The sequence below is a fragment of the Tamandua tetradactyla genome, chromosome X (genome assembly GCF_023851605.1).
Source record: "Tamandua tetradactyla isolate mTamTet1 chromosome X, mTamTet1.pri, whole genome shotgun sequence".
Classification (NCBI taxonomy): domain Eukaryota; kingdom Metazoa; phylum Chordata; class Mammalia; order Pilosa; family Myrmecophagidae; genus Tamandua; species Tamandua tetradactyla.
The window spans coordinates 113865327-113878512 of NC_135353.1; the positions used below are offsets into that span (position 1 = coordinate 113865327).

The following is a 13186-nucleotide window of genomic DNA, read 5'->3' on the forward strand; positions in this document are numbered from 1 at the left end:
AATTACAGGAGTGATATCTCATTATATTCACAGCCCTCAGAATTATACAGGGTGTGTACACCAGTGGGCAGGGAATCTTGGGGGCCAGGTTAGAGTTCTGTCTACTACAGGCAGATATTGCAAGAAGACAGCATTTGATCAGGTCTTGAGGAATAACTAGAAATTGGTCCTTGGTAGAATGAATTGGAAAGGAAAGGAAAAAATCCTAAGCAGCAGGAAAAACAGGAGAAAAAGCTCAGGATCAAGAGAACACAAGACACTTATAAGAACAGAAGTTCACTTGGTGTGCTAGTTTGAAATGATATATGTACCTTAGAAAAGCCATGTTTTAATCCTAATTCCACTTTTTTGTAAAGGCAGCCATTTCTTCTGATCCCTATTCAGTATTGTATCTTTGAAACTGTAATTAGATCATCTCCCTGGAGATGTGATTTAATCAAGAGTGGTTGTTAAGCTGGATTAGGTAAAGGCGTGTCTCCACTCATTTGGATGGGTCTTGATAAGTTCCTGAAGTCCTATAAAAGAGGAAACATGTTGAAGAATGAGAGATTTGGAGAGAGCAGAGAATGCTGCCGCACCACGAAGCAGAGAGCCCACAAGCCAGCGAACTTGGAAATGAAGAAGGAAAACGCCTCCTGGGGAGCTTCATGAAACAGGAAGCCAGGAGAGAAAGCTAGCAGATGATGCCTTGCTTGCCATGTGCCCTTCCAGTTGAGAGAGAAACTGTGACTGTGTTCGCCATGTGCCTTCTCACTTGAGAGAAACCCTGAACTTCATCAGCCTTCTTGAACCAAGGTATCTTTCCCTGGATGCCTTTGATTGGACATATCTATAGAGTTGTTGTAATTGGGACATTTTCTTGGCCTTAGAACTGTAAACTAGCAACTTTTTTTTTTTTTTTTTTTTTTTTTTTTCATTTTCTTTTTTTTTTAATTTTTTTATTAATCAAAAAAAAGAAAAGAAATTAACACAACATTTAGAAATCATTCCATTCTACACATGCACTCAGTAATTCTTAGTATCATCACATAGATGTATGATCATCATTTCTTAGTACGTTTGCATCGATTTAGGAAAAGAACTAGCAAAACAGCAGAAAAAGATATAGAATGTTAATATAGAGAAGAGAATTAAAATAATAATACTAATAATATATATATATATAAAAAGGAAAAAGAAAAAAACAAAAACAAAAGATACAAACACACAAACAAACAAACAAAAAACCATATTTCAGGTGCAGCTTCATTCAGTGTTCCAACCTAGTTACATTACACTTAGGTATTATTGTGCTGTCCATTTTTGAGTTTTTGTATCTAGTCCTGTTGCACAGTCTGTATCCCTTCAGCTCCAATTACCCATTATCTTACCCTGTTTCTAACTCCTGCTGGTCTCTGTTACCAATGATATAGTCCAAGCTGATTCTCGAATGTCGGTTCACATCAGTGGGACCATACAGTATTTGTCCTTTAGTTTTTGGCTAGACTCACTCAGCATAATGTTCTCTAGGTCCATCTATGTTATTACATGCTTCATAAGTTTAGTCTGTCTTAAAGCTGCATAATATTCCATCGTAGGTATACGCCACAGTTTGTTTAGCCACTCGTCTGTTGATGGGCATTTTGGCTATTTCCATCTCTTTGAAGTTGTAGATAATGCTGCTATAAACACTGGTGTGCAAATGTCCGTCTGTGTCTTTGCCCTTAAGTCCTTTGAGTAGATACCTAGCAGTGGTATTGCTGGGTCGTAATCCATTCTGCCATTCTATGTCTTTTGATTGGGAAATTCAGTCCATTAACTTTTAGTGTTATTACTGTTTGGATAATATTTTCCTCTACCATTTTGGCTTTTGTATTATATATATCATATCTGATTTTCCTTCTTTCTACACTTTACTCCATACCTCTCTCTTCTGTCTTTTCGTATCTGACTCTAGTGCTCCCTTTAGTATTTCTTGCAGAGCTGGTCTCTTGGTCACAAATTCTCTCAGTGACTTTTTGTCTATAAATGTTTTAATTTCTCCTTCATTTTTGAAGGACAATTTTGCTGGATATAGGAGTCTTGGTTGGCAGTTTTTCTCTTTTAGTGATTTAAATATATCATCCCACTGTCTTCTAGCTTCCATGGTTTCTGCTGAGAAATCTACACATAGTCTTATTGGGTTTCCCTTGTATGTGACAGATTGTTTTTCTCTTGCTGCTTTCAAGATCCTCTCTTTCTCTTTGACCTCTGACATTCTAACTAGTAAATGTCTTGGAGAACGCCTATTTGGGTCTATTCTCTTTGGGGTGCGCTGCACTTCTTGGATCTGTATATTTAGGTCTTTCATAAGAGTTGGGAAATTTTCAGTGATAATTTCTTCCATTAGTTTTTCTCCTCCTTTTCCCTTCTCTTCTCCTTCTGGGACACCCACAACACGTATATTTGTGCGCTTCATATTGTCATTCAGTTCCCTGATTCCCTGCTCAAGTTTTTCCATTCTTTTCCCTATAGTTTCTGTTTCTTTTTGGAATTCAGTTGTTCCATCCTCCAGTTCACTAAGTGTAGCTTCTGTCTCTTTAGATCTACCATTGTAGGTATCCATTGTTTTTTCCATTTTTTCTTCTTTGTCCTTCACTCCCACAAGTTCTGTGATTTGTTTTTTCAGATTTTCTATTTCTTCTTTTTGTTCAGCCCATATCTTCTTCATGTCCTCCCTCAATTTATTGATTTGGTTTTTGAAGAGTTTTTCCATTTCTGTTCGTATATTCAGCATTAGTTGTCTCAGCTCCTGTATCTCATTTGAACTATTGGTTTGTTCCTTTGACTGGGCCATATCTTCAATTTTCCGAGCGTCATCCATTATTTTCTGCTGGTGTCTGGGCATTTGATCAGATCTCCCTGGGTGTGGGACCCAGCTGGTTGAAAGGTTTTTCTGTGGAATCTCTGGGCTCTGTTTTTCTTTTCCTGCCCAGTAGGTGGCGCTCGTGGCGGTCGTTTGTCTGCGGGGCAGTCGGCCCGGGAAACCGCGCGTGGAGGCGGGGGTCGCTGGCCGTGGCTTGGGGGAGTGCTGGTCCAAATTGCCCAGCTGGCCCGAGACGCCAAGCGTGACGGGAGGGCCCCGCTATCCAATGTTCCCAGTCAGACCGGGGAGCCACGTGCGTGGAGGGGACCCCAGACGCCAGCCACCCCAGCCGGGAAAACGTGCACCCCTCGGGTATCTCACAGCAGTGGATTCTCCCTACCCGTTCAGCCGTTCCAGAATGGGGTACGCTGTCTTTTTTGGTCTCTGTCGTGACTCCGGGAGCTGTTTCGTATTGTTTCTGTTTCTTTAGTTGCTTTTCTGAAGGAGGATCTAAGACCCGCGCGTCTTACTAAGCCGCCATCTTCTCCGGAAGTGTGTCCTAGCAACTTATTAAATTCCCCTTTTTAAAAGTCATTCCATTTCTAGTATATTGCATTCCAACAGCTAGCAAACTAGAACAGTTGGGCTGGAGCATAAAGAGAAGACTAGATTGTTAAGCAAGGGCTAGATTATAGAAAAATCATGAACATTGGACTTAGGAATTTGACCCTTACCTGGGAGGAGATGATGCAGAGGTCAAGAGATACCAGAGTTCCCAGAAATGTAATAGGTCACCAAAACAACCCTCTCTCCTTTGCAGTTGTATCATCAAATATCTTTACCTTTTCATCCTCAGGTAAGCCAGCTACCCCCTACTGCCCTGCTGTTTGAATCCATGGACAGCTTATACACTGAGACTGGAACTGGGATCTCTCTCTGGAGAAAAAGACATAGCCTCCTGCCTTTCCCTCCTCTCCCTTCCCCTCCCCTCCTCTCCCATTCCTTTCAGGGCCATAATTTCAGAGCTGCATCCTTTACCTTGCAGTGGATGGGGATCCCCACTTTGTGATCCACATCCCACACTAAGAAAAAATGGTCTGTTTCACACTAGACAGGTGCCTAGGAGACTTGCTGCAACTCACAGAGGACCCAAAGACAGGTGAGAATCCCAAGGATTCCCTGCCCCTCATATAACACCACAGCCAGAAACAGTCATGCCACAACCCCCAGACATCTGTGTACTGATACTCCCAGACACATGGCCATACACTTCAACAACATAAGTAACACACAAATGCATGCTCAGAAACACATAAAATCACATGCAAACACATTCAGACAAATACCAACACAAATCCAGATACACAAACACACATTAGGATATACAGTAAACTCATACAAATATATACCCAGATACACATATTTTGACACTCCCAGGCCAAGAGGACCAACACACAATAGCATACAAATACGTACCCAGACATACAGTGACACAAAATGCACACCCAAGTATACACAATAATACACTGAAACACACATGCATTGATGACCTCAGATTCACCCCCATAATCCTGGAATTTGATACACACACATTCTCTTCTACTCTAGACATACAAAACACACTGATGCACACAAATACCCACCAAGACACACATTAACACACATCCACATGCATGAACACTACCACTCCCAGATATATGTCAATACATGTCAACAACATACAACCACACAAAAACATACATTACAAAAAGACATATAACACCAACATAACTGGAGACCCACATAAACATACAACCAAAAAACACACACTTTAGCATACCATCTCCCCCAAACATGCAGATGCACTGATATACCCAGAGATACTCATGTGAATATAATCACACACATTTACACACTCAGAGGCAAACACACACATATGCATGCAGTTAGCTGCACTTAGGTACGTTTGCACTCATGCCCACAAACACTGCCCAGGAAGGAGCAGCTTGGGGGTCATGGTAAAAGCACTTTCTCTCTAAAGCTAGCTTTCTGTCCACAAGTCTGCATTAATTCATCTGGACCCCAGGCCCTGAGACCTCACCCCTGTCCATGATGTGGGTGACTATGCAAAAGGCTGTAATCCAAACCTGTACTCTCTTCCCTGCTGTATGTCAGTGGACTAAGCTGCTTGGGATAGCACCAAGTCCAAGCCAAGAGGACCAGAACCACACCTACTTCCAGATCATCATAGTCACTACAAACAAGCCCCAAGACTAACCTGTCACCATCACGTGCAACTCTGTTTCTGAGAATGGCAAGGGTTTCTTGTTCTTCTGGGACCAGACTGCCTTGCTGAGGAGGCCACATATGAAGCTCCATGTGGTTTCCACAGACTGCCTCACCCTCTTCCTTGGGCCCCATCTTGAGTTCCCAGCCCTTTGGCACCACAACAAGCACTCCAGCACCCTGCAACTACCCACCTGGGGTTCTATATGGTCAATAGCTTGGGCCTCAGACCCTTGGCCCATGGCCTGCTTGGTAAGTGCCACTGAGGCTGACAGGAAATAGGAAGCACCAGTCCTAAGAAAGACTCTGCCAGAATGAAAGGTCAGTGAGCCCCCAAGGCACCCTCCCAAACCACAAGGAAGAATCAGAGCCAAGCCCTGCCTTTTGGGAGCCCCAGTTCTGAGAAGAGGACAGATCCAGACCTGGACAATGATCCATCCCAGAGTGATCAGTGCTGGATAGAAAGCAGCCCAGGGAGCTGGATGAACCCAGAATGGGGGCCTTTGCCCAGCTTCGGAGCTGAAAAAGACCACCTAGAGGAGGGAAAACCATGCTGAGTCTGGAAGGCTGAGCAAGAGCATGGGGAAATAAATGGAGGCTATAGACAATGGAGGTGAAGTGGGCAGAGCTGGGTCATAGAGATTCCTGAGTTCCAGGATGAGGAATTTGGCTTTATCCTGAAAGCAATGGGGATCCATAAAAGGTTATAAGCAGAGGAAAGATACAGTCAGATCTGGGTATAACAAAGATCCCTCCGGAGGTTACTGTGAAGAGAGATTGCAGGAAGCCAATCTGTAAGTCAGAAGACACCAGCAGATCCTGAAGCAGAGGCTCTCAGCCAAAAGTTCAGGCAGGGGTAATGGGTTGGACAGATATTTTTATCTCCCCTGGCCTTCTTCTCACTTCTCCTTTCTTCCAATCTACCCTGTCTTCTCCTTCAGGCTTGGCTGTCCCCTTTCCTCTGCCATCTCATTCACCTTAGCTCCCTACTTCCGCAATATACATCTGCCCCATCTGACTCCTCCACATTTCCCCAGTGCTTAATGTCTTCCCTCCTCCAGGCTTTTGTCTGCCCTCTCCCCACGATACACCCCATCCCACATTTCCCTCTGAATTTCTTGCTTTAAGTTCCTCTGAGAGCTCTAAGCAGAGAGCCAGACCACTGTCCTTATCAGCTCTGAATCTCACTCCCTCAGGGAAGTTCTAACACAGACATCCAGCTGGTGACAGGACCTGCAGGGCCGTGCCTCTGGAGGCACCAAGGCACAGATGTGCCTGTGGTTCTAGGCAAGAGGTTGCTGAAGAATTCAGCATGGTTGCTACCCTGCTGGGCTGCTGGACTGGCTAGTGAAGCACTCCCACATAGAGAGGCTCCTGGGCCATTTCTACTTCACCTATATCCTGGACCCCAGAGCTAGTGGACAAGGGTTTTGGACACCCAGAGGTCAGAACATAAGGTTAGCCAAGAACAAAGACCTTAGGATATGCAGACACACACATGGACACATACACTCATACATGTACTAAGGGCACATACATAAAGGCATATAAACATACAGACACAGCTTGGAGACTCCTGCCTCCTTACTGTCCTTCCTGTCTCCAGTCTCCACATCCTCTAATTCATACTGCACACACACCCTGGAAGTGACTTTTTAAAACAAAACAAAACAACCGAGGTCTACTCATAACCTTCCATGCCTCCCAGAGCATATTTAAGCTCTCTCCCACTGCTCGTCCTTTGCATGTGCTTTTCTCCTGTGTGGGACATTCTTCCTTTGTTTCATGTAAGTAATTTTTACTCATCCTTCAAGTATTATTTCTGATGTCATCTCCTCTAGGAGATCTTTAATGACCCCTCTCTTAGATTAAATATGGTCCCCTGCTCTGTGTTCCTGTAGCCCCCTCCCGCCCCATCCAAGCTCACAGCATTTATCATACTATGTAGTAATTATCTACTTACTTATCTGGATCCCCAGCTAGACTGTGAGCTCTTTGAGGGCAAGGACCTTTTCTGAATCATCTATGTAATTCCAGTGTCTGGAACATAATAGGTACTTAGTAAATCCTCCCTGAATGAATGAATGAACAAAAAAGAACTTCATGACACAGAGGTAGACACATACACATATACATACCCAAAACCAAGACACAGGATCACACAGAAATATAGTGATGAAGACACAGACATGAATGGAGAAATAGAAGGACAGAGACATATAGAAACACAAGGCATATGTATCTCAAAATAAAGAAACATGGGCATACGGACACGCAGACATGTAGAGAGGAGGACAAGAGCCACAGTGACAGCATCAGGAACATAAACCCAAGGAAACAGAGAAAGAGATGCTCTCTTACTAGGCCTGTGCCTCCAAGATTGGTGGTTACTGTGCCTGTCACAGACAAAGGGACTAGGAAACAAAAACAGGATCAGTGGAACCAGGCATACAGTGGCAAGTCAAATGTGGAGACACTGAGACATAACAACATACAAACTAAGAGATAGATATTCTCGGAGATCCAGACACAGGGTCAGAGAGATCAAGACACACAGTGACATGTAGACCAAGGAACATAAACACAAGAACACAGAGGAAACTAGGGAGACACCAATCAGAACCACAATCCAAGATACCAAGGACATAGAGGCAGAAACAGATACACTGACATGCTGATTTGCCTATTTGCATGGAGTACAGGGGAGGCATGGAATGGGAAGAGAACACAGAGACAGAAGACCAAAGACATACAAGAATGTAGATACAGACATTGCACAAACCCAGACTTGGTGATAATCACCTGAGGCCACAGTTACATGCAGAGTAACACCAAGAGAAAACCACAGACACATATTTAGAGACCCAGTGACAAAGACATGAGGATGCAGACACATGAACAGTTGCAAGCACCAGCAAAGAGATAAAGGCCAGGCCAGAGAACAGAGACATAAGGACAGACAAGGTGCAGACCCAAGTACAAAGGGAAAATTGTGACATAGCAACAGAGACACAGGAATGCAGAGATAGAGACCCTAGAACAAGTAGATGCATGGGATTAGAACCCACAAACACAATCCCATGGATACAGACATAGGGACAGAAACATATTTAGAAGAATAAAGAGACAGGGACATAGAAATTCAGACACACAGAAAGAAGCACATATAATACATAGGAGTAGAGACACAGTGACAGGGAAATCTATCTATAGATGCAAGGATACAAAGATACAGAACCAAGAAATTGAGACCCACAAACAGACAGGCAAGGCCACAAATGAAGGGATGGGTACAGTGACACAAAGATAATGGCTCAAAGACAAAAAGACACGGATTCAAACACAAGACACAAACAGAGAGACAGGGACACCAAGGTGATGAGTCAGATGAAAACAAAACCAGGGACAGAGTGGGACGGAAAGAGAATTAGATGCAGAAAGATTCATTGACAAATGGACTCAGAGAAACAAGGAAACAGTCATGGGAACCCAAAGAAAAGCATCCATTGACAGAGAAGGAGAGGCAACAAGTCACAGAATGACTTAAGTCACATACACAACAACATAAAGAAACTATAGCACTGAGACATTGACAAAAGCTGGGGAAAGTAGATAGAGAGGTTGGATAAATACAAAACACAGTTAGAGACACAGACACAGGGAGCAAATTCCCAGAGATGCACAGACTTAGGAACTCAGCAACACAGGACACATGTAAAGAGGCATATGCAGATTCATGACCATGCAGATACTGGAACACAGAGGCTCAGAGACACACTGGATCACAGAGGCTCAAGAATGTGCAAAGGAGGGGGATGCACAGAGACAGAAGCATAAAATCACTGGAACACAGAGGCTCATGATATGCAACAACTCAAATACATTCAAGGCACAAAGATGTATAGGCAGTAGATTACATGCAAAAACTCAGGGACATGCAAATAAGGATGCACAGAAAAAGGGACACACATATATTTGCACAGTCTGGAGACACAGAGACCTATGGGCACACAGAGACAAGGAGACACAGACACTAGAACACAGAGGCTCAGGGATATGCAACAACTCAAATACATTTAAGGACAGAGATGCACAAACCAATACACAGAGATCAGGGTCACGCAGAGACAAGGATATAAAAGCAGGATAATACAGTGACTCAGGGATACCCAGAGATGGGGTTATACATATACTAGGCTAATGGGATGTACAATGCAGGGATGCATAAGGAGTGGGAAACAGAAACTCACCGGTTTGCAGACATTGGACTGCAAAATATAATGGAAACCACAGACATCAGGACACAGAGACAGTGGGATACACAAACCTTGGGAAACAAATATGCTGACGATGGAACACATAAGACACTTGCTCATGTGAACGTACAGAAACACTTGGACATACAGTCCACTGGAGCACATTAACACTAAAACACATATTCACTGGGACATGAACAGAAACCATATTACACTGATTTGGGGACAGATGCTAGGAAATGCACACATTGAGGCACAGAGACACTGAATCCAACCGACATGGGGATACCGACTCTGAGGCACACAGAAACACTAAAATGCAGAGACACATTGCAGTTTGCTGACACTAGGACATACAAACACAAACATACAGAAACAGGCATAGAGACATGAAGGTGTACAAAAATACTTGAAATGCAAAAAAAATACTACAACATGCTTACGCTGGAATAACCACTGGGATATATAGAAGCTAGAGTTAAAAGGAAATGGGACACACAGAACATGAGAAATACAGATGTTGGGACAGACACTGAGGAACCGAGACAATGAAGTATATAGTCATTGGGACTACACAGACACTAGGATATAAAGACATTGGCACACCCAGTCATTGAGACATACAGATTTTGGGGTAGAAAATACTGGAATACAGACACCAAGACACACAGTGGAGCAGAACCAGGACTAGGACCCCAATGTATCAGTCAGTATCCTTGGTTGAAAACAATAGAAATAAGCTCTGGCCGATTTAAACAGAAAGGAATTTATTAAATCAGTATTAGATCGAGTCTGAAAGAGCTGTAAACCAAATACAGAGGCAACACAGCTAGGAATGATGTCTAAAACCCCATCTCAGGGGTGCATGGGTGATTCAGTGGTAGGATGCTCGCCCTACCATGCAGGAGATCTAGGTTTGATTCCTGGGCCATGTACCACCACCACCCCACCTCAGAATTTTCCCAGGGGAGATATTGTTCATGATGCAACTAGAAATTGGATGTCATCATTTGTAGTACCCACACCACCAAAAGAGGGCACTTTCATTGAGTCTGAAAACCAGATGTAACTGTTGTAGTTGTATCCACCCATTGCCATAATGATCCCAGGCAGTCCCTGCTTTCTTGAGTACTAATTCCCTATTCCAAGTCTGGTGTAGCTTAATCTAATCGGTCTGGACTAGCTATATGCCTAAACCTAGTTGCAAAGGAAGCCTTTTCAGCTACTGTGTTGGCAGACAGGCTTTGCCTTGGAAGGTGGGGGATTACCAAGCACAGGAAAGGAATGGGTAACCAAATATTGTGGTACTTCCCTACCCAGGACTTCAGCAATGTAGCCACCTATCCTGCCACCAATTGCTCAAGTAGCATTTCTCAAGTTTGATATGGTCGGAGGGAAATGTGGGGGAGTGGGAGAGAAATGGCCTCTTTGCCCCCTCCCAGTCTGGTTGGGCCAGACAGGGCTACCAATCTAGGCCCAGCAGCAAACAGACACATGGTACAGAAGGCTGGATGGTACTGAACAGAATGTCCAGCTATTGTCTCCCCCACTGGCACCCACTCAAATGGTTGTACAACACACACAAACTCCTTCTCCTTTGTTATTTTCTTCAAGTCAGTCAGTTCCTCACTAATAGTTTCAATCTCTACTCTTTAAAATGGAGAACCTATCCTATTTTGCAAGACTGTGGGATTGAAGTAAAAGAAAAAGGAATATGTGTATAAGTATGTATATATGTATATTTTAAAACTTTTATTGTATAATATAACATATATACAAAGCAAAGAAAGAAAAAAGCAATAGTTTTCAAAGCACTCTTCAACAAGCAGTTTATACAACAGATGCCAGAGTTTGTCATGGGATACTATACCATTATCTCAGATTTTTCCTTCTAGCTGCTCCAGAACATCGATTGTAGAAGGAATAAATATTTTTAATCATCACAATCAACATTTTTTGTGCGAAAAATAGCATATATACAAAAAGGCAATAAATTTCAAAGCATATCACAACAATTAGCTATAGAACAGATTTCAGAGTTTGGTATGGGTTACAATTCCACAATTTTAGGTTTTGATTTCTAGCTGTTCTTAGATACTGGAGACTAAAAGAAATCTCAGTATAATGATTCAGCAATCATACTCATTTGTTAAACCCTACATCCTCTGTATAACTCCACCATCACTTTTTATTTTTCTCCCACTCTTTAGGGGTATTTGGGCTATGGCCATTCTAAATTTTCATGTTGAAAGGGGCTGTCAAAAACATACAGAAGGGAGAAGGAACTAGCTGATGTTCTGGAGAGGCTGGCCTCTCTAGGTCTCATGACTTATCTGGTCCGGGGACCCTTCTAGAGGTTGTAGGTTTCTGGAAAGTTACTCTACTACATGGAACCTTAATATAATCTTATATATTGCCCTAGGTAGTCTTTAGGATTGGCAAGAATGCTTTTAGTTGGGGGTTGACAGGTTATGGTAGGTACCAATGTCTAACTGAAGCTTGCATAACAGCAACCACCAGAATAGCCTCTCGACTCTATTTGAACTCTGTCTGCCACTGATACTTTATTAGTTACGCTTCTTTTCCCCCTTTTGGCCAGGATGGAATTGTTGATCCCATGGTGTCAGGGCCAGATTCACCTCTGGGAGTCATCTCCCACATCACCAGGGAGACTTTCACCCCTGGATGCCATGTTGCACATAGAGGGGATAGTAATGATTTCATTTGCAGAGTTGGACTTAGAGAGAGGGAGGCCACATCTGAACAACAAAAGAAGTCCTCCAGAAGTAACTCTTAGGCATGCCTATAGGTAGGCTAAGCTTCTCTGCTACCTATATAAGCTTCACAAGAGTAAGCCTCAAGATTAAGGGCATGGCCTATTGATTTGGGTGTCCCTAAAGTTTGACACAGTATCAGGGGATTCCCTCATGGTAACGTTTAACAGTTCCATATTTTTTCTCCCATCCCTCAAGGGACTTTGCCAATACTTTTCGATGATCTGCTTAATATACTCTGGGATGTATCCAGGCATTACATTAATTTATATAGGATTAAAGGACCTCTTTCTTATTCTGGGTTTCCTGTGTTTCAGTTGTTCAAATGAGCTATACAGATAGGCTGAGTTAGATTATGTGCTACAAAAAATTTCAATTCCAGACCAAATAAACCTTTCTTCCTTTGGTCTCAAAAAGTATGTGTGGTCCGGAGAAGATGGCGGCTTAGTAAGGTGCGCACGTCTTAGTTCCTCCTCCAGAACAACTACTAAATAACTAGAAACAGTACAGAACAGCTCCCAGAGCCACGACAGAGACCAGACACACAGTGTACCCCAGTCTGGAACGGCTGGACTGGCTACGAGACTCCGCTGCGGTAAGGGCCCTGAGCAGTGCGCGCTTCCCCGGGCCGTGGCAGCTGGCGGCCGGCCCCCCTCCCTCCCTCCTTCCCGGTCCAGCTGAAAGACTCAGATCAGCGGTTCTCCAAGCCGTGGAGGCCGGCGACCAGAGCCCCTCCCACACATACGGCTTCCCGGGCCGGCTGGGAGCCTCGGATCGGCAGTTTTCTAAGCCGTGGCGGCCGGCAACCAGAGCCCCTCCCACACACGCGGCTTCCCGGGCCAGCTGGGAGCCTCGGATCGGCGGTTCCCCAAGCCGCAGTGGGCGGTGACCGGAGCCCCTCCCCCACACATGGCTTCCCGGGCCGGCTGGGAGCCTCAGATCGGCGGTTCCCAAGGCCACGGCATCCGGTGACTGGAGCCCCTCCCACACACGTGGCTTTCCGGAGGGAAAGGAAAGAGTCTCCAACAGTAGTAGAGACCGAGTCCAACCTAACACCAATAGTGGCA

At 44.0% G+C, this 13186-nt stretch overlaps 1 protein-coding gene across 1 annotated transcript in view; it reads left to right on the forward strand.

Moving 5' to 3' along the window:
- The window catches only part of ITIH6 (inter-alpha-trypsin inhibitor heavy chain family member 6), a 57366-nt gene that overhangs the window by 25511 nt on the left and 18669 nt on the right, over positions 1–13186 (forward strand). The window contains 6 exon segments of the mRNA XM_077147011.1: positions 3544–3680; positions 3870–3983; positions 4890–5276; positions 5279–5345; positions 6291–6426; positions 6428–6546. Coding sequence (XP_077003126.1) covers positions 3544–3680; positions 3870–3983; positions 4890–5276; positions 5279–5345; positions 6291–6426; positions 6428–6546 — 960 coding nt within the window.